Source organism: Mustela lutreola, chromosome 2 (assembly GCF_030435805.1).
Source record: "Mustela lutreola isolate mMusLut2 chromosome 2, mMusLut2.pri, whole genome shotgun sequence".
NCBI lineage: Eukaryota > Metazoa > Chordata > Mammalia > Carnivora > Mustelidae > Mustela > Mustela lutreola.
Window position 1 is genome coordinate 120,895,834 of NC_081291.1, and position 19,641 is coordinate 120,915,474.

Here is a 19,641-nt window from a genome sequence, read left to right on the forward strand (position 1 = left end):
TTCTGAAATTATTATGGATATTCAGAGAGATTTCAGTGAAATTCCTAGGATTCTGAGTCTTCGTCTTTTTTTGGGAAGGGAGATGGGGAACTTAACAACTTGATTTGAAGGAAGTTGTTGAGGATAGACAATAATAATTGTGATGGTGGTGCTAGCTGGTGTGTTTGGCCCTACCATATTAAGAAACTGTGGTACTTTTATAGAGGTAGATAAATATGTCAGTGAAATACCATATATCCAGGAACATATCTTTGTATATATGAGAATTTTTTTTTTAAGAAGGATACATTTCAAGTCAGAAAGCAAGATATTTATTTGGTAAGTGGTGCTGAGGAAATTGCTATTTGTTTTGAAAAAGAACTATGAATCTACTTACTCTTATAGACAAACATAAATTTTGTGTGCATTAAATTTTAATATATAATTCTTCTTAAGAAAGATTTCTTTCATTCATTCATTCATTTAGAGAGTGTGAGTAAGGGGGAGGGACAGAGGGAAAGAGAATCCTAGGCAAACTCTACCCTGACCACAGAGCCTGATGCAGGGCTCAATTCCAGAAAGGCAAGATCACGACCTGAGCTGAAATCAAGAGTTGGATGCCCAGCTGACTAGGCCACCCAGGCACCCCTTCATATATAATTCCAAGAATATTGGAAAAACTTGGGTTCATCATTTTTAGGGTCTTCTGGAAAAGGCTCTCCTTAGTGTGGTTTTAAAAAAAGCTATTGATATTTATGTTTTATTTATATGTTTTATTTATATTTTGTATTATTTTATTTATAATATTGATTTAATTACAAACATTTAAAACTCCTCTTTTTATTAATATATTGATTCTTCCAGCAGATTTTTGCTGAATCAATATATTCAATATAATATAAATCTATATAATCAATATATTGATTTCTTTCAGCACTACCATGTATAGTTATTTTTCCAGTTTCTGAATATAGGGTGAACAAAATGTATCTGGTTCCTACTGCCATGCATATTGTAATCTAATGGCAAATATTAAAAATAAAAAAGGAAACAAGCAAATAAAAACATTAACTGCCATTTGTGGTGAGTTGTCTGAATGAAATTACTAAATGTGAAAAGGTTGCTTTAAGAAAGAATAACAGGAAAGAGCTATGTTGGATTAAATGGGCAAGGAAAATCTCTATATGGAGGTTATATAAAAACTGAAGACTATGGAACCCTGAAGAATACTATAGAATCTAGTCATGGGAGGGAAAATGTTCCAGGCAGAAGGACCAACATATATGGAGCCCCCAAGGCTGGAAGACACCTTCGTTTTACAAAGCTCTAACAAAACAATTTTAAAAAGCCAGAGTAGCTGAAACATAGTGAATGAGAGGAAAGATGGCAAGAAATGAGGTTGGAAAAATAGGCAAGGACAAGATCACATAGGACTTTGTAGATAGGTTAAGAAGTTTGGATTTAATTCTAAGTAAATCAGAAAGGTTGGGCATGTTTTTATAAAACTAAACATATACACCTTACCCTATGGTCAGCAATTATATCCCTTGGCATTTATCGAGGAGAAATAAAAATACATGTCCTTGAAAAGACTTGTACTGAGAGTATATGTTAATAATTATGAAACTAGTTTAAATATATATTGAGGTTGAAGAAATAAGTAAATGGGTGTGAATAGTGGGAGCAGAGTTTCTTACTGTCTGAAGGGAAGTTTCAAATAAGAAAGGCAGGCTAGAATGAACTCTGTGGCACTAGATTGGAGGCAGAGACATCAGTAGGTACTAATGTTTAGTTTATATAGGTAGATGGATACAAAGACAATTACAGATATGTATGAATTCTTGGGTTAATGTACATACAGATGTTATCTAATTCTGTCTGCTGAGAGGGCCCAGAAATAATGACAACCCCATAGCAGCAAACATACCTAGAGCCCAGGTCTTGGTTTCTAAAAACCGTTCTCCTCCAAAAGGAACTAGGCCTCCTTGGAGAAATGGCTAATTCTTAGGCTGGTTAAGGAAAAATACCAAGATGGTCCTGGGGTGTTTTGCAGTGCCAGAAAGTAAGGCATTTCTCAAAAAGATGAAGGCATGTCAAAGAGACAGGAGCCAATGGCTAAAGCTGGAGCAAATTGAGCAACAAAACAGCGTAGTTTGGAATCCGAAGTATGAAGTATATATCAGGCCATAGTGCTATAAATTAATAATTGAATAAATAAATGGAGAAGAGATAATCTTACTATGAAAAATTTTCAAATAATATATGTAGGTACTCTCCTTTTAGGAGATAAAGTGTAATCTCCCTCCTTGAAGGCAGGCTGAATATTAAATCACTTAGAGTCTGGAAAGGAAATTCCTGAAACTCAAGAAATAGAATCCTTGAGGGGGGAAATGGGACTTTTTGCATGGATTTGTCTGCCAGACTTCTTATGTCCTTGGGGCCTACAGAAGTAAACAGCAAAGACAGCTGCAGTCATGTGTTTGGCAGCTCCTGCTAACACTGAGAGGGGTGGATCAACAGACTGGCACAGGCTGAGACAGCTGCCTCAGTATTCACATTAGTAATGGGGATGAGGAATTAGAAAAAGAATGTTTAAAACATATGTACAGAACAAACTAATAATTTTAGGAAGCACTATTGCTGTGACAAATCTCCAGTATAAATAACTATATGCCCTCTTAATATGTGCTGAATACTAACATTTTCATTAGTAGGGATGACTAAACTATTATAAAATTAAAGATAATCTTTTATAAGATTATTTAAACTCTAAATTTCCATTATTCCACACAGGTTGAAATACCCCCTACTAGCTGCCTTTCTCTTCCACCACCTTGGGAATTTAGGCATTGCAGAAGTGAGAAATAAAATGCTGTGCTAATTCTACTACCTATAGAAGATATTTCTAAGATTGTTGTATATGTAAGTACAGTGTTGTTTACAGTGAATGATGTTTACCATACTGTACTGCATTTAATATATTCCATAAGGCACACATATAAAAATTCTTTCTAAAAATGATAGTTGTATATATAGATAAGCACAGTATTTCAGTGAAGGAATGTGTTCATTACACTTTGATGCATGGAATATACTATGTATGGTCAAACTCATGAAAGTTGTTTCTAAGAATAATGAAATTTTATTGCATCTGAGTAATGTCATTCAGTGAAATAACATATGCCACATATGTTGCATTTAATACATCTGTAAAGTATGCCATATGTATAAAATGTTTCTAAAGATAGAAGATAAAAGGTAAATGCTTTTAAAAATACAAAAAGCTAATTCTAGTCTTTAGACTGGAGAAATAGTCCATAAGATTTAAATATATGGAAAACCATGTAAACACGAGGAAACAAAACTATAAGATTTCAAAAATATAGTAATAAACCAATGGTAAAAAGACACTTTCAGGACAACTGATGAAATATAAACATGAAATGGTTATTAAATGATATTCAAGAATTTTGATATTGTTAATTTTGATAGATGTGATAATTATACTGTATTTGTTAGAAAACATTGAATGTTAAACATTGAATGTTAAACCATGATGCATGGTCAAGTAGTTAGGGATGAAATGTCATGATGTTTGAGATTTTAAAATGCTTCAGCAAAAAATACAGATAAAGTGAATGTGGCAAAATATGTTAAATCAAGATAATGAGTATGTGGGCATTCATTATACCCTGCTCTATTCTTTTTTCCCACCTGTCGCCCTCCTTACTTTTTTATATTTAAACTTTTTATAATAAAAAGTGTAACAACATAATGGTAAAATAATTCAAAAGGGCAAAAGAGGCGACAGTTACTTATTGGATAAGCAAAATTAATTTAAGCTCCTGATGCCATAGTAGAGGTATTTCAGCCAAGAACATCTCTCATTGCAGACAGCATAGTTTGTAGTATATCTCCATCCTGGTTTAGGTCCTGCTGATTTTAATCGCTTCACCTTAGCCTCAGTTTTTTAAATCTGGAAAATGAAAGGATTAGATTAGTTGATCGTTTTATTCTTTCCATTTCTGAGATGCTGTAGAACAGAGGCTGTAAACTCAAATGTCTACCAGTGCCAAGCTGGTAATTCAAATTACCGAATTGGCGAAGTGCTTGCCAGTCTAATGGGGGCGCCCCCTCAGCGGAATAATGCCTTCATGATTATGTGGGCTGTTTCCTTTTTCGAGATTAGGAAGAAATGAAGGGGCACCTGGGTGGCTCCATCGTTAAGCGTCTGCCTTCAGCTCAGGTCATGATCCGGGAGTACTGGGATCTAGTCCCACATGCGCTCCCTGCTTGTCAGGGAGTCTGCTTCTCCTGCTGAACTCTCTCCTTACATGCTCTCACTCTCTCGTTCTCTCTCTCAAATAATAAAGGAGAAGAAGAAGAAGAAGTCTGGTTTATTGTTTTCCTTAGCTCTCCTCTGCTTGCGATCCGGCGGTTGCGTAGCGCAACGCCATTCCCATACCCTGTGTAGCCTAGAGACTGCAGGCGCCACCGACTTTACACCCTCCGGGAGTGCCTGGGGAGAGGACACCAGGCCGCAGTTGGAGGCAGAGTTATGCTGGCGCCTGGCAACCCCAGCGAACCTCTGGAGTAAGGTTCCAGAGGAGCTCGAAAAGAAAAAGCGGCTCAAGGTCTAGGGACCCAGCTCTCCGCCGGAAGTTTTGCCTTGCGGTTTGAGCACTTCCTGTTTGGTAACTAAGGGCGCGGGACGGTTGCTAGGGCTGCGGCGGTGATTACCTCGGAGCTTTGCTGGGGTCGGGGACCGCCTGGCGCCGGGCTCCTCGGCTGTACGGGAGGACGGATCTTTCTTCCGCAGCCTGTCGGAGGTCCCCTATCGGCTTGCCACCATGAGTAGCGAATTCTTGGCGGAGCTGCACTGGGACGATGGGTTTGCTATCCCGGTGGCAAATGAGGAGAACAAGATACTGGAAGATCAGGTAAGGATCAGGTGAAGAAGGCGGGGTAAAAGGGGGAAGTTTTCTGGTTGGCAGGAATACCCCAACTCTTTTGTTCCTCCCATCTTCTTCCCCAGTTTCATCTCTTCACTGCCGGACTCTCAGCCTCATCATCTTTCTCTCTCACCTGCCCGCCCTTTTCGGAACTTGCTAAGCTTACAAAACGTAAATTGATACAATAATTGATATTCAGGACTATAAAGCCTAAGTCGTTACTCTCTCCTCCTCTCCTGCTCCGTGTACGCACTTCCCGCCTCCTGGGCAGGAGAGGAAAGGCTGGTCCCCACGTCCACTTTTTCCTTCCTCAGAATTAAGCACGCCTTGCAAAGGGACTTCTGAGGTTTTTGCAGCAACAGTTGTTGACGGATGTTTATAAACAAAACACGTTCTGGTTGACGTTTCTTTTTGAGTTTCTGCCTATGACGTTGGAAGTTGAAAGTGACTCGGAGAAATGTTTTCAAGAGGAACGTCTAGTAAAAATGTAAAATGTACAATTTGCAGCTTTTCCAACTGAGAATGTTGTCACAGAGTGATATAAAATATTTTACGTTGTAAAGAATATTTTATGCCAGCTTGCAACCAATGCATAATAGTTGTTAAAAATAAAATTGCATCCGGGGACACCAGGGTGGCTCAGTCAATTAAGCATCTGCCTTCAGCCCAGGTTAAGCCCCCCCCCCCCCCCCGCCCCGTCCCTGGGATTTTGTCTTCGGGGAGCCTGCTTCTCCCTCTACCTGCCACTCCCCCTGCTTGTGTGTTCTCTTTCCCCCCTCTCTCTGGCAAATAAATAAATAAAGTCTTAAAAAAAAAAATTGCAGCCAGCTCAGAAAACTTTTAAAAACCTTTAACAGTCAGCCTAAAGTTCCATCACATGGCAATGTGTTGTGTAGAAGAGGGTCCAAGAACAGATGATGTTTATGTTATAGAATGGAAGAGTTTTCTTTCCTCTGAAAAATGAAAATGAAAATCCTTCACTGTTTTTGAAGATTTTTTTTTCAAAATATTCTGACTTTTTTACTTATGTCTAACTTAGTTGGCTGCAGTTTTTTGTTTGTTTTAGTGAAGAACAACATTAGGGAATATAACAGATTTAGCACTGAGTACTGAAGAGTAATAATATAAGAAGAATCCAGCCATGGGTTCAGATCTTAATTACTAGCCTGTTCAGATCTTAATTACTAGCCTGTTTCTTCTTCTGTAAACTGGAAATAAATGTTTCACGGGATTGTAATACAGTTCTAAGGACATTAATGTACATTAAACTTTCAGATATTAGTTTTTGGTATTATTACCATAATATTTGTCTCATGATTTTATATACAGTTAATTATATTAGGTATTTTAAAAATATCACAGAGAAATAAAAGAAGAGTGAGGGTCTTAATTGCTTCACCTGGATAAACAATGGCATTAAAAAAGCAACTCTGGTAAGTTTAAGCCATTCACGTATAACAGAAGTGCATAAAATAAAAAATGGAGTATTCCCTCTTTAAAATACCTATTGTTGACTATAGAAGTGTGACTATTAAGACATTAAACAAATATTCTAGATATCGTGGTCTATAGATACATGAATTGAAAAGACAAACAGAAGTATTGTAAGAATGGAATCCTACTATGTGTACTGTTTTTAACATAACAATTTTTATTTAATAAAAATATTAATTTAATTTTACTTGTTTTAAGAGACAAAAATAAGGGGATTGTTGAATTTTAGGTATATATTACTTGATTACAACAAATAGTAATTGGTAAAAAATTTTCTTAACATTAGGAAAAGCTATATAAGAAAATAAATGAAATGGTTAAATTACTGTTTGAAAAAACGCTTTGCTTCATTTGTTGACAATAAGGGTTGACTCCCTGATTTTCATTTCTCATTTTTAATATGAGAATTTTATGAGAAATTTACCATTTCATTTCATTTATCATTTTTAAAACAAAGAAATTAGCTCTCATACTTCTTTCCATGATCTTTTACCCCATTAAAAAATAGCTGTTTTATTATTTTTATATTATCAAGGTTTATTTTTTCATTCTGCTCAATGTCCTTAATTTGCTACAAGTGTTTAGTCTTAGTGTAATATGTAAACTGATTTGATGATCCTTAATGCAGCCAGTTTTATTCAGTTTACCTCTTCATGGACTTTTCACTTTAATTCATCTTTTGACTGGTTAGGTTCTATCTTCAAATAGTTGTTTCAAGAAGGGTCTGTAGTACTGTGCTTTTGATTCCTTGCATCCTTGGTTGCCAGTTGATTTCTTGCATTGACTGCATTAACTTTATATTTAAATCATAGTATCAGATCTTTTTTCTCCCTCTACTTCTTCCTTCTAGAGTACTATGTTTTGTAATATGGACTATTTTTTCCTGGGCCTATTTTCCAACTGTTAACTTGAGAATTTCCTTTATTCCTTTACTGGGTTGATGCTCTATTTTCTAGATCACATATCTTCTTTCTTGGGTTATTTCCTTTATTATTATTATTTTTTTAAAATAATGAAATACTTTCTTTTGTGTCCCTGAGAAGGGTGTATAGGAGGAACACTCTGAATCTGAAGATGTTTTTTATTTAATCTCACATTTGATGGTTTTGGCTAGATAGGATATTCTAGGTTAAAAATATTTTTTTGCACAGAATTTGGAAAGTGTTATCTTCCAGTAGCGATGTTGGTTGGTTAATCTGATATTAGAATGATTTCCATTCCTTCATAGTTTATAATTTTAATCTCTGGAAGCTTTTAGGGTTTTGTTTCATTTTTACATTATAGTTTTTATTTTGGCAACCCTGTCAACCATATTTTTAATTTTCAGGTTATTTGCTGGTTGTTTTTTTTGTAGTATGTGGTCTTGTTTTCAAAGTACAATATCATTTACAGTCTGGCTGAGTGTGTGTGTGTGTGTGTGTGTGTGCATGTGTGTGTGATTAATTCTTCTTTGTGCCTTGAATTATGTTTCCTCTGGGATCTTTTTGTTTATCTTGATATCCCTCACATGATATAAGTTTTCAATAAATATCTGGTGGTCCTTGCATGACCTTTTGTATTTAGAAACAAAAAATATTGTCTGGGAATTCTGTAGGGAAGGAATTATCAGCTCGTGGAGAGTGAATTGTTATGCTTTCATTTAAAAAGCAGATGCTTTTGCTCTGGGTTCATTATGCAATCATAAAAGTTAAAACTGATGAAAAAAGTCATAAAGCTGTATGCACCAAACAACATAATAACTAAGTACATAAAAGTGAAAGATGTTATAAATACAAGTAGACTTTGACAAAAAAATAGTAGGATACTTCAATATTGACCTCCTCAGAATTGGACAATTCTAATAGGTAAAAATAAGGATATAAAGTTATGAATAATACAATAAAAATGAAAACAGAGAGCATTATATCCCTTAAATAAGCACTTTATTTTTTAAAAAAGATTTTATTTATTTGACAGAGGGAAACACAGCAAGAGAGGGCACACAAGGGGGGGAGTGGGTGAGGGAGAAGCAGGCTTCCTGTTGAGCAGGGAACCTGATGTGGGGCTCCATCCCAGGACCCTGGGATCATGACCTGAGCTAAAGGCAGACACTTATTGACTGAGCCACCCAGGCACCCCAAATAAATACTTTAAAGAATATGTCAGTAAAACATTTACAAAGGTGGATCATTTACTGTACAAGGACAAAATCCTTAATACATTAAAAGTGAATGATAAACCTTAAAGACACTATATGAAGTGAAATAAGGTGCATGTAAAATACTGTGTGGTTCTACTTACGTGACATACCTAGAGTAATCAAATTCAAAAAGATAACAAGTAGAATGACGATTTCCAGGGGTTGGGGGGAGGGGGAATAAAGAGTTAGGGTTTAATGGGCAAAGAGTTTCAGTTTGGGAAGATGAAAATTTTCAGGTGGGTGGTGGCAGTGTTTGCACAACACATGAATGTACTTAATGCCACTCTTAAGGCACACTGAAAAACAGTTAAAATGATAAAAAGTAGGTTATGGGTATTTTGCCACAATTAAAGAAATGAGTGACAGGAATTTTTTTTTTAAGGATTTTATTTATTTGAGAGAGAGAGAATGAGAGAGAGAGCATGAGTGGGGGAGGGTGAGAGGGAGAAACAGACTCCCTGCTGAGCAGGGAGCCCAGTGCAATGTGGGACTTGATCTTGGGCCTCCAGAATCAGACCTGAGCTGAAGGCAGTCACAAAACCAACTGAGCCATCCAGATGCCTGAGTGGTAGGAATTTTATAGGCCACATCCTCTAATCATAAGCCAACAGCATTTGTAATAAATAATTTTTAAAATTATCCTCCATTGTTATGGACTGATTCTCCCCCACTTCATATATTGAAGCCCTAATCTCCAATGTAATGTTATTTGGAGTGGGGTCTTTGGGAGGTAATTAGGCTTAGATGAGGTCATAAGAATGTGGCTCCCATGATGCGATTAGTATCTTTATATGAAGCAGAAGAGAGACCAGAACACACTCTGTCTCCACCATTTGAGTATGCAGCTAGAAGGCACTGTGTCAGGAAGAGAGATTTCAACAGAACCAAATTGGCTAGCTATCACCTCAGTCCTGGACTTCCCAGCCCCCAGAACTGTGAGAAATAAATTTCTGATCTTTAAGCCACTCAGTCTATGATATTTTATTATGGCAGCCTGAGCTGACCAAGACATCCATCTTAAATCATTAGGCCAATTTCTCAGATATATATTCCTGGATAGCACTTCTATTATAGAGAAATTGATAGGGAAAAAGTCAGCTTTTAGAAAACAATAAAAAGAGTGATTAACACCTATGTTCATTAGAAATAACAAAAATCTTACTGAGAGAAAATTTACAGGCTTAAATGACTTTGTTTTTATTTTATTTTTTTTTAAAGATTTTATTTATTTATTTGACAGAGAGAGAGAGAGAGAGAGGGAGGGAGGGAGGGCACAAGTAGAGCAGCAAGGTGAGGCAGATGGAGAAGCAGACTCTCCACGGAGCAGGGAGCCCGATGTGGGGCTCAATCCCAGGACTGAGCCGATAAATGCCATCATTTTTAAATCAGTGCCTTAGTTGGCTTGGATTGCTATAACAAAATACCATAGACTGAGTCACTTAAAAAACAGACATTTATTTTTCAAGGTTCTGAAAGACTAGAAGTTGAGATCAGGATCGCAGTATGGTTGGGGTCTAGTGAGAGCCCTCTTCTTGGTTTGCACCTGACTGCCTTCTCCCTTTGTTCACATGGCAGAGAGAAAGGAAGCTCTCTGGTCTTTCGTCTTCTTATAAGGACATTAATTCCATCATGAGGGTCCTACCTTCAGGTCCTAGTTTAAACCTGTTTACCTGTCAAAGGCCCACCTCCAGATACCGCCACATGTGGGTAAAGACCTCAACATATGAAGTTGTGGGTGACATAAACATTTAGTCCATAGTAATTGATGTGACAAAAAGTCACATCAATTGCTCTTAAAAATTTAAAAAAGAACAACAGGGTAGCCTGGGTGGCTCAGTGGCTTAAGCCTCTGCCTTTAGCTCAGGTCATGATCTCAGAGTCCTGGGATCGAACCTCTCATCGGGCTCTCTGCTCAGCAGGTAGCCTGCTTCCCCCTCTCTCTGCCTGCCTCTCTGTGCTACTTGTGATCTCTCTATCTCTGTCAAATAAATAAAATCTTAAAAACAACAACAAAGTAGAATTAAAAGTAAAACAAATTAATGAAATAAAAAATAAAAAAATACATTTAATATTACTTAGTATGTTCAATAAAATACAGGATATAACATAGAGTACATTAGTATTTATCTTCTTTCTTCCTTATTTAAAAATTCAAATATTGTCATTTGTACTTTAGTGGATTTTGTTGTATACCTCCTGGGTTGTAGCCCCAACTTTGGGAACCGCAGATCAAGAGTATAGGAAAGGATATTTTTGTTTTGTTGAGCTTTTATATTGCTTTGAGGGTTGATATATTCTAATTGTCCTGAGAATTTATCTTGTAATTAAAGGTTTTTTTTGTTGGTTTGTTATACATTTGCATTGTTTTGTTTCTACTCAGTGTTCTAATTCAATGACACATAAAATACATTAAGAAATAGAGTCTGGGTGCCTGGAGGGCTCAGTGGGTTAAGCCTTTGCCTTAGGCTCAGGTCATGGTCTCAGGGTCCTGGGATTGAGCCCCACATCAGGCTCTCTGCTCACTGGGGAGCCTGGTTCCCCTTCTCTCTCTGCCTGCCTACTTGTGATCTCTCTCTGTCAAATAAATTAAATCTTTAAAAAAAAAATAGGGTTTAAGGACATGAGAGTTAGTTTTTCTGTTCTATCTGGCTTACCCTAAATCTGTTGGTTTTGTGTAGGAGTTCAGGAGGAGCTATTATACTTGGTGTCCCACTACTCAAATTTATGGTTCATGTTTTGTGTTATTGTTATGTCTGTTATTATGCTCTTGTTTGTTCTAGAGATCTTGCGGTTTAATTACAGAATAAAATCTCATTTTTTCCCTTTAAGTACTGCTGTGTGAAAATTGCATCTTAGCAATGGTCCCTGAGAGATTTCTGAGAAATCTGAGAGATTTCTATTGTCTTAATATAATGCTAATTTTCCCATAGTAATCTCTAAATTACTGCACATATTATTTACAGTTGTCAAAGCTGCAAGAGGAAAGGTCGAGCTTGCAAGACCAGCTACGTGACTATGAAGATCGAATTAATGCTATGACTTCTCACTTCAAAAATGTTAAGCAAGAATTTTCATTTACACAGGTACAGTTATCCCAATATAATGTTGATTGTACCATATGTAGTCATGGAACATTTCACGTTGCATTTACACCTGTGATTTTATTTTAGGGATCCAACAGGAAACTTTAGCATAGCTAAACTATTGTCAACATAACCTTGAACCTGAAAATAGGTAGGAAAAAAAGGCATTGAGGAACTCACTGCTGCTACCAAGTTCAGGAATAACTAATATATTTGAAAGAAGAAATCATTCAAACAGTATATTATAATATTTAGTTACCAGATTATATGAGAAGGGTTTAGTGATCAGTGATTTTAAGCCAAAATAGACCTAATATAACATGTGATAACATTTCCACCTTCTTTTCACTTTTTCAGTGGAACCTGCTGGGCCATTTTGAGTAGAGGCAAATAGTTCACACACTTCAGTAGCCCTTAGGGTACCACAGTATTTTAGGATTTTGCGATAATGGAAGAGTTAAATTGTATTTAGGGTATTATTTAAGATAACCAGAGAAAGTATAATCCATTTTAAAAATATTATTACAAATAATAAACTTAAAACTTAAGATGATTAGTTAAGTAAGCTTCTGTTTTATAGATAGTCTGTTCATGTGTAGAACATCATTCCCTGATGATGCCCAGCAAATCAGCACTGACGAGTTTACTAACTTCCATTTCAAACTATTTTTAAAAAAATGCATTCTACCTTTTTTTGAAAGATATGTAATTCTTTAAATTGAACAAAGTATGCTTTTAATACCTATTTATAATTAATACAGATAAGTAACCACTTTATTGTGTATAAGTCTTATTAGGAAACTAAAAATTTAATGAACTTTAAAAGCAACACTTCAAATTTTTGAATCTTAATATGATTGAGTAATTAAACTGGAACATCTTTTCTTAAAGTTATTAAATCACTGAGTTGGGGATTTGAAAGTTAGAGATTCTCTGTAGGTATATTTCATTATAGTTAAACCTTAATTAAATCAGATAATAGACACAAAAGACAATAAACTTCCTATAGCACTAAGAGCTCTAATAATTAAAAATAATACTGATGGTGATAACTTCGAAGCACTCCAAACTCAACAGTCAACAAATACTATTTTGTTAAGTAAAACTACACAAAGGCATTGATGGTTTATTAATATGTTTTGGGAACTATTTATAACCATCAGTGTTTATATAGTCATTTATAAATTATCTCTTAATTAGAATATGTAATCAGTCTATGGAAACATCCCATTTCCCAAGCATTTTTATGTCTTACCATTATAAACTTTGGTTTTCTTCAATTTCCCTAGACCAACATAATATCTGAAAATTGCTGACAACAATATTTTCTCCTAGGTCATTCCATGAACTGACTTTCTTATAACTAGTACGCAACACAAATACATTGAATCATAAAGTCTAACATTATTTAGGTTTCAGAGAAGTGGAATTAATAATACTTAATCTAAGTATTTTGTGTGAACTTTTTTGGGGGGCTAATGGATTATTATAAATATTCTATAATACTAAAAATTAAAAAGTCTTTCTATCTTGCAAATTATTTTGTAGTCTCTTTGTAAAGCGAGGGAGCATGAGATTGAAAGTGAAGAACATTTTAAGATCATTGCTGAAAGAGAACTGGGACGAGTGAAGGATGAAATCCAACGACTGGAAAATGAAATGGCTTCAATACGGGAAAAGAAAAGTGATAAGGAAGTGTGTATTGAAATGTTACTTAAAATTTTGTGCTATTGTTCTTTCTTCCCTTACCAATCAAACACTGATTTTTTTTTCTGTATAGTAAAGGCATTCTTTAGTTTCCCGACATTTACTTACATTGTTTTTTGGACAATGAAAAGCATACAGCATTGTCATTTGAATGAAATGATGGGATATTATATTTATTTTCCCACTATACATTTACCAAACAGTCATTGAGCCACCATGTGCAGAGTACCATACTGGCTGTCTATTATGTGATACTAGGCATAATTTATTCATAAGTATCATATGTTACTAGGTATAATTCATTCATATATTTTTAAAAGGCCACAATAAAAAATTATTTTTAATATTGAGTTTCATTTTTCATTCAAAATTTTTACCTTTTATATTAATTTATTAGCCTGTAACTCTAACAATAAACTACTGTAACCTCTTTTTATCTTTTCCTTTGTTTTAGTTGCCTGATTTGGGAGATCTATCCAAATTCAGTTCTCAAAAAACAAAACAAACAAATTCAACTCTCTTTACATGTGCATATACATGTAGAAATGTACATGTGTATGCATATGTATACATATACATACATATTTTATTATATTAATTTGTATTTATTTGCATATTGATCTGTTTTCTGACTGTAGATTTGTTAAATGAATGCATTTCCAGAAATTTTTTTTATTAGTTTTAGAGGTAGAATTTAGTGATTCATCAGTTGCATATAACACCCAGGACTCATTACATCAAGTGCCCTCCTTAATGTCCATCACCCAATTATCCTTTCCCTCTACCCACCTCCCCTCCAGCAAACTTAGTTTGTTTCCTAGAATTCAATGTCTCTTATGGTTTGCCTCCCTCTCAGTTTTCATCTAATTTTATTTTTCCTTCCCATCCCCTATGTTCATCTGTTTTGTTTCTTAAATTCCACGTATGAGTGAAATCATATGGTATTTGTCTTTCTCTGACTGACTGATTCATTCACAGAAATATTTTTATCTTCTTAACAACTATATTTATTTCAATTAGAAGTATACAAAATTTCCATAGGAGACATCTCTTAGAGGGAAGAATCTGATTGGAAGTGGAGCTGAAGGGGACTTGACTTGGGCTTGAGTTAGCATATCAAGTACATTATTTTTACTAAGATCATATATCCACATGGGGTGGATTTGGCGGAGTGACTAATATTAGAGATTGCTCTGGGAGACTTTCCCTAAAGCCTTCTTAAGCCGTCTTTGACTCAACTACTATTCTCAATTTTGTATAATCATTTCCTCTCTATTTTACAACTGAAGAATTAAATACAAGTATGATAGTTATATAATAAGATGTGCATGGAAGTTGGGAAAGGGACAGGATTACTTCTTCCTTTTTATATGTTCTGTAATATGTAATATTATGTTTTAGTTTAGTTTGTGTAGTAAATAATATTTTGTAATCTCTTCCTGCCCCCTTTCTTTGGAAATTAGAACAACATATTTAAAACTACTCAAAAATTGGATGGTTTGAAATGTCAGATGAACTGGGACCAGCAAGCATTGGAAGCCTGGTTAGAAGAATCAGCTCATAAAGATAATGATGCCCTCACTCTTCAGAAGTATGCACAACAAGATGATAATAAAATTAGGGTGAGAAATTATAAATTGTAATCTTAGGTTTTCTCTAAATCTGTAGTATGTGAACCTTTTTACCTAAATTAGATTTGTAATTTGAATGCCATAGTTCTTGAACTTTTTTTGGTCAGAGACCCCTTTGACAGTCTCATAAAACCAAGGATCCTCTCTTTAGAAAAGTGAGTATACTTAAATACTCATAAAATTTTGCTGAAAGTTTTATAGATCCTCTGAAATCCTCTAACCATTTAGGGATCCACAGACTCTAGCTTAAGAATCCTGACTGAGAAGAGTTTTCAAAAGTATTTTGAAATGAAAACATTTCAGAGAAGAAAGTTTTATATTAGAATTATGTATAAATAATTTAACTTTTTTGTCTAAATAATAGTTTGAATGTAATATACAGTGTTTGCTGATTTGAGGCTATAGTATTATTTAATATATTATTATAACATTACTTAAAATCTACTTGTAATTCAATGTGTTATATGTTAATATTATGAAACATGCTATTTTCTATAGATTTAATACCAAATACATTATTTCAAATAATTTTAAATGGCGAATTATTGTTTAATTTTTTCTAACTTTAAAATGTATTAAAAGTCTTTTTAGAAATAATTGAGTTTTTATTGCGCCCTTTGGGGTGAAAAGACAATGTATAGTTGTTTTAGATAGCAAATAAGTGTGTATCTATAATATAATAGTACTTAATGTGAGATATACTAATAGCTTTTAAGTTAAATGATAATTATGAATATTTTTACATGCAACTACATTATAGGCATTGACCCTGCAATTAGAAAGACTGACTTTGGAATGTCATCAGAGAAGAAAGGTACTTGACAATGAACTTACAGAGACTCTGAGTGCACAGGTTAGTTTATTTCTAATTAAGTATTAAGAAATAAGACAATTAAGAAATACCTTATTTCTTAATTATTGAAGGGATATATACTAAAGCGCTTAAATTCACAAAAATCTTATTTGCTCTCTGACAGTTAGAATTGGATAAAGCGGCACAAGATTTTCGTAAGATTCATAATGAAAGACAAGAACTCATTAAACAGTGGGAGAACACAATAGAGCAGATGCAGAAGAGAGATCGAGACATTGATAACGGTGCCTTGGTAAAATACTTGTTTGGTCCTTGCAATGTTCAACTGTGGTATTCTCTTTTGTATTTAACGTATTCATTTCAAATGTAACTCACATTATTTAAAAATCACTTTTGTAGTAGGGTTCGATAGTTTTGGTAAATGTTTTTCAAGGCTGACTCTTTGCACTTAGATATGTGATTTTATGAAGATTATTTACTTATGGCATTATAATTATGAAGACTAGATCCTGCCCCTTTGAAATGTGAAACAAGAGAAAGTCAGTGGATAATTTTAGTGCAGTAAATCAATGCTCTGACATACAGATGGTTGTCCAAGTTGCTTTGGATTTGGATTTTTAAATGTAATGCTTTGCAGGGGCACCTGGGTGGCTCAATCAGTTAAGCTTCTGCCTTCAGTTTGGGGAGCCAGGGATCAAGCGCCAAGTTGCGCTCCCTGCTCAGGGGGGAGCCTGCTTTTCCCTTTCCCTCTGACCTTTGCCCTATTCTACTCCCCCAATGCCATACCCCATTCCCCATTTCTTCTCCCTCTGCCCTACCCCACTCCCCTGCTCATGCTCTCTTTCTCGCAAATAAATAAAATCTTTAAAAAAATGTAGTACATTACAGACATATATATCCATTTAATATGCCAATATGTACAGTATTACATGCAGCATTTCTTTTTTTAAGATTTTATTTATTTATTTGACAGAGAGAGAGAGCAGCAGCAGCAGCAGCAGCAGCAGAGGGAGAGGGAGAAGTAGACTCCCCACTGAGCAGGAAGCCCTATAGGGAACCCAATCCCTGGACCCCAGGATCATGACCCCAGCTGAAGGCAGATGCTTAACTGACTGAGCCACCGTGGGGCCCTAGAGGCAGCATTCCTAAAAGTTACTAATTTTAGAACATATACCCTCCCTCAACCCAATTTTCTGGGATTAAATGTTTGGTGGGACCTCATTTTGGAATTACATTTTAGAGTAAATTTTACTTCTTCCTCCAATTCCTTTAACATGTTGCCATCAACATCACTTGTAAAAACCACGTGAGCTTTTTATTCCTCAGCTCTAGAATCTTCTTTGTTCCATACTACTTAAAAATTGAACCTCTTATACATGGCAGTTTAAAAAATTGAATTTTTTCACAATTGGACCCTAATTCTACCTTTCCAGCCTCATTCCTTTCATATGTACCCACCCCTTCCTGATACATCCCCATTCCGTCCCTGCCCTCCCTATACTTTCACCACATTATTTATGCATCTCTATTAATCTTTTTAGGCCTAACTTAAAAGAAGCTTCTTAAGTAATGCCTTTTAATAATTCCTCATTGGTAGACTTCATCATCTCTTTTTCCCATGGTGCTTTGTCCATGTCTCAGTTACTACCTTGTATATTCTATTTATTTTGTATCTCCAGGACCAGCAAAACCCCTCAGTGAAGACATTCTTATTGAAACAAATAACTAAAATATTATTCTCAAAAGATGAAAAAAAAAACTTGTCCTGTGATATATTACTATAATAAAATAATTGAAATTCAACTTTCTATGTAAAAATATTCAAGTGTTATATTTTTTAGAATATTACCTTTTGTTCATGAAAGCTTTACATTTTTCTCTTCAGCAAAGTACCAGTTAAGAAAACAAGATCTTTAAAAAAAAAAAAGACCTTATAGATACTGATGTGTAACTGTGTAACATATTAATACTTTGTTTTTATTCAGATAAAAATAGACTTTTTTTTTTTTTAAAGTAGGCTCCATTCCCAGTGTGGAGCATAATGCAGGACTCAAACTCAAGATCCTGGGATCAAGACCTGAGCTGAGATCAAGAGTTGCATGCTTAATTAACTGGGCCACCCTGGTGCCCCCAAAGTAGGCTCTCTTTAAAGACAATACTGTCTTAAGAAGTTTTGATAGAATACTGAATATAGAAAAATAAAAACTAAATTCCTTTTTCTTTTGTTCATTGTATTAAACATATATTTAACATATTTTTAAACCTTAGGCATTAACAAGGATAAAGCAGGAAATACGAGAAAAAGAAAATTTGGTTAAAGAAAAGATCAAGTTTTTGGAAAATGAGATTGGGAATAATACAGAATATGAGAAAAGAATTTCTGTTGCTGATCGTAAACTTTTAAAATGTAGAATGGAGTATCAGCGTCATGAAACAAACAGAAGTCAGCTGAAAGATGAGGTATGTCAACTAAAAAGACTGGCTTGTGTATTTATGAAAAATTACTATAAAAATAAGCATAAAATCTCTCTTTTGATTAAGGAACTGTCTTCTAGTCCCTTTTTCTTATGTCCCTTCATGTTGTGGAATTTTAGGGTACTGCATTTTAGCCCTGCTGGGTGAAAGCAAGAGGGGTTCCAGACATATCACAGATGGTGTGAAGGGATTGGAAATTGGAATAGTGTAGAGCATTTCATTGTATAAGTTGTTACATTTTTTATTTCTTTTTCTTTTTTTTAAAGATTTTATTTATTTATTTGACCGACAGAGATCACAAGCAGGCAGAGAGGCAGATGGAGAGAGAGGAAGGGAAGCAGGCTCCCTGATGAGCTGAGAGCCTGATATGGGGCCTGATCCCAGAACCCTGGGATCATGACCTGAGCTGAAGGCAGAGGCTTTAACCCACTGAGCCAGCCAGGCGCCCCTACACTTTTTATTTCTGATAAAGAAGGAAAGATTTTTTTTCTGTCCAAGAAGAGTAATTAAATTTGATCCTGAAGAAGTGAAATAAGCATATTTCTTGCCTAAATTAAATGTCACTGATAATAGTTTATTCTTAAAATTTTTTAAGTTTAAATCAATTGTATTAAAAAATGTCAGAATTCATTCACTCATTATTTGTTTATCAAGATATAATTCACATATAATAATTCACCCTTTTAAAGTATATAATTTTGGGGAGGAGTCAAAATGGTGGAGAAGTAGCAGGCTGAGACAACATCAGGTAGCAGGAGATCAGCTAGATAGCTTATCAAACCATTCCGAACACCTACAAACCCAACAGGAGATCAAAGAGAAGAAGAGCAGCAATTCTAGAAACAGAAAATCAACCATTTTCTGAAAGGTAGGACCGGCGGAGAAGCGAATCCGCGGGGGGGGGGGGGGGGGCTGGCTCTCTGCAACAGTGGAGCAACAGAGCACAAAATCAGAACTTTTAAAAGTCTGCTCCACTGAGGGACATCGCTCCAGAGACTAAATCGGGGTGAAGCCAGTGCGGGAACAGCATGGCCTCAGGTCCCACAGGGTCATGGAAGGATCAGGGGTGTCTGAGTGTTGCAGAGCTCACAGGTATTAGAGCAGGGAACCTGGCTACAGAGACCGAGCCGAGGAGTGAGCTCTCAATCTGAGGTTACTTTGAACCGTAATCTGTGGTACAGGCCAGTGCTCTGAGTGGGATCCCCACAAGATCCGGGGAGATCCCCCTGGAAGAGCCCAGGGATCTGCAGGGTTCAGAGACTCCAGGCAGAGCTGTGTGCCAGAGAACGAGATGCTTGGTCACAGGCTGGATGAGCTTGGAGCATGG

At 35.5% G+C, this 19,641-nt stretch overlaps 1 protein-coding gene across 1 annotated transcript in view; it reads left to right on the forward strand.

The window, feature by feature from the left end:
• Positions 1-4,267: 4,267 nt before the first annotated feature.
• The window catches only part of CCDC39 (coiled-coil domain containing 39), a 58,265-nt gene continuing 42,891 nt past the window's right edge, over positions 4,268-19,641 (forward strand). Inside the window, exons 1-7 of the mRNA XM_059163389.1 lie at positions 4,268-4,919; positions 11,568-11,687; positions 13,236-13,382; positions 14,858-15,016; positions 15,786-15,878; positions 16,003-16,131; positions 18,108-18,299. Of these exons, the coding sequence (XP_059019372.1) occupies positions 4,830-4,919; positions 11,568-11,687; positions 13,236-13,382; positions 14,858-15,016; positions 15,786-15,878; positions 16,003-16,131; positions 18,108-18,299 (930 nt within the window). The 5' untranslated portion in view covers positions 4,268-4,829. The remainder of the gene's footprint in view (positions 4,920-11,567; positions 11,688-13,235; positions 13,383-14,857; positions 15,017-15,785; positions 15,879-16,002; positions 16,132-18,107; positions 18,300-19,641) is intronic.